This window comes from Eimeria mitis, genomic scaffold, assembly GCF_000499745.2.
Source record: "Eimeria mitis Houghton genomic scaffold, Emh_scaff1913, whole genome shotgun sequence".
In the NCBI taxonomy this organism is placed as follows: domain Eukaryota; phylum Apicomplexa; class Conoidasida; order Eucoccidiorida; family Eimeriidae; genus Eimeria; species Eimeria mitis.
Window position 1 is genome coordinate 5,451 of NW_013570236.1, and position 1,221 is coordinate 6,671.

At 39.5% G+C, this 1,221-nt stretch overlaps 1 protein-coding gene across 1 annotated transcript in view; it reads left to right on the forward strand.

Moving 5' to 3' along the window:
- EMH_0045750 (uncharacterized protein) overlaps nucleotides 1-484 on the forward strand; it is a gene marked incomplete at both ends in the record, with an annotated part of 5,153 nt that extends 4,669 nt beyond the window's left edge. The window contains one exon of the mRNA XM_013496096.1: nucleotides 142-484. Coding sequence (XP_013351550.1) covers nucleotides 142-484 — 343 coding nt within the window. The remainder of the gene's footprint in view (nucleotides 1-141) is intronic.
- Between the last annotated feature and the right edge of the window lie 737 nt (nucleotides 485-1,221).

Sequence of the window (1,221 nt, forward strand, 5' to 3'; positions counted from 1 at the left end):
AATAGAAGTAAATTAAAAAATAAATAAAAAAATAAATAAATGAAAATAGAAATAAATAAACAAAAATAAATAAATAAATAAAAAGAAAAATAAATAAAAAAATAAATAAATAAATTTTTGTTTTTTTGTTGCAGCCCAAAGATGTCTGCTGCATATTGCTGCTGGGGGCGGGAGGAACAGCCAGAGCAGCACTTGCTGCTATCCAGCAGTGGTGCAGCAGCAGCAGCAGCAGCAGCAGCAGCAGCAGCAGCAGCAGCAGCAGCAGCAGCAGCAGCAGCAGGAGGAACAGCAGCAGCAGGAGGAGGAGCAGCAGCAGCAGGAGGAACAGCAGCAGCGCGAGAAACAGCAGCAGCAGCAGCAGCAGCAGCAGCAACAGCTGCTGCAGCAGCCCTTCCATCACCAGCAGCACCAGCAGCAGCAACAGCAACAGCAGCAGCAGCAGCAGCAGCAGCAGCAAGTGCTGCTGCAGCAGCAACAAAGTTAGGGTTTTAATATTAAATAGATGTTATAAAAGAGCAGCAGCAGCAGCAGCAGCAGCAGCAGCAGCAGCAGCAGAATATAATGTTGAAGCTGTTGAGGATGCACAAACCCTAAAATATCTACATATCGATGTCATCGTAAACCCTAAACCCTAAACCCTAAACCCTAAACCCTAGATACTAAACTATCTATATATTTATTTTATAGTAAACCCTAAACCCTAAACCCTGAACAATCTATATATTTTTATTTTATAGTAAACCCTAGATACTAAACCCTAAAATATATACATATCGATGTCATCGTAAACCCTAAACCCTAAACCCTAAACCCTAGATACTAAACCCTAAAATATATACATATCGACTATAGACACTAAACCCTAGATACTACACCCTAAAATTTCTACATATCGATGTCATCGTAAACCCTAAACCCTAAACCCTAAACCCTAAACCCTAAACCCTAGATACTAAACCCTAAACCCTAAACCCTAAACCATAGATACTAAACCCTAGATACTAAACCCTAAAATATCTACATACCGATGTCATCGTAAACCCTAAACCCTAAACCCTAAACCCTAAACCCTAGATACTAAACCCTAGATACTAAACCCTAAACCCTAAACCCTAAACAATCTATATATTTATTTTATAGTAAACCCTAGATACTAAACCCTAAAATATCTACATATCGATGTCATCGTAAACCCTAAACCCTAAACCCTAAACCCTAGAT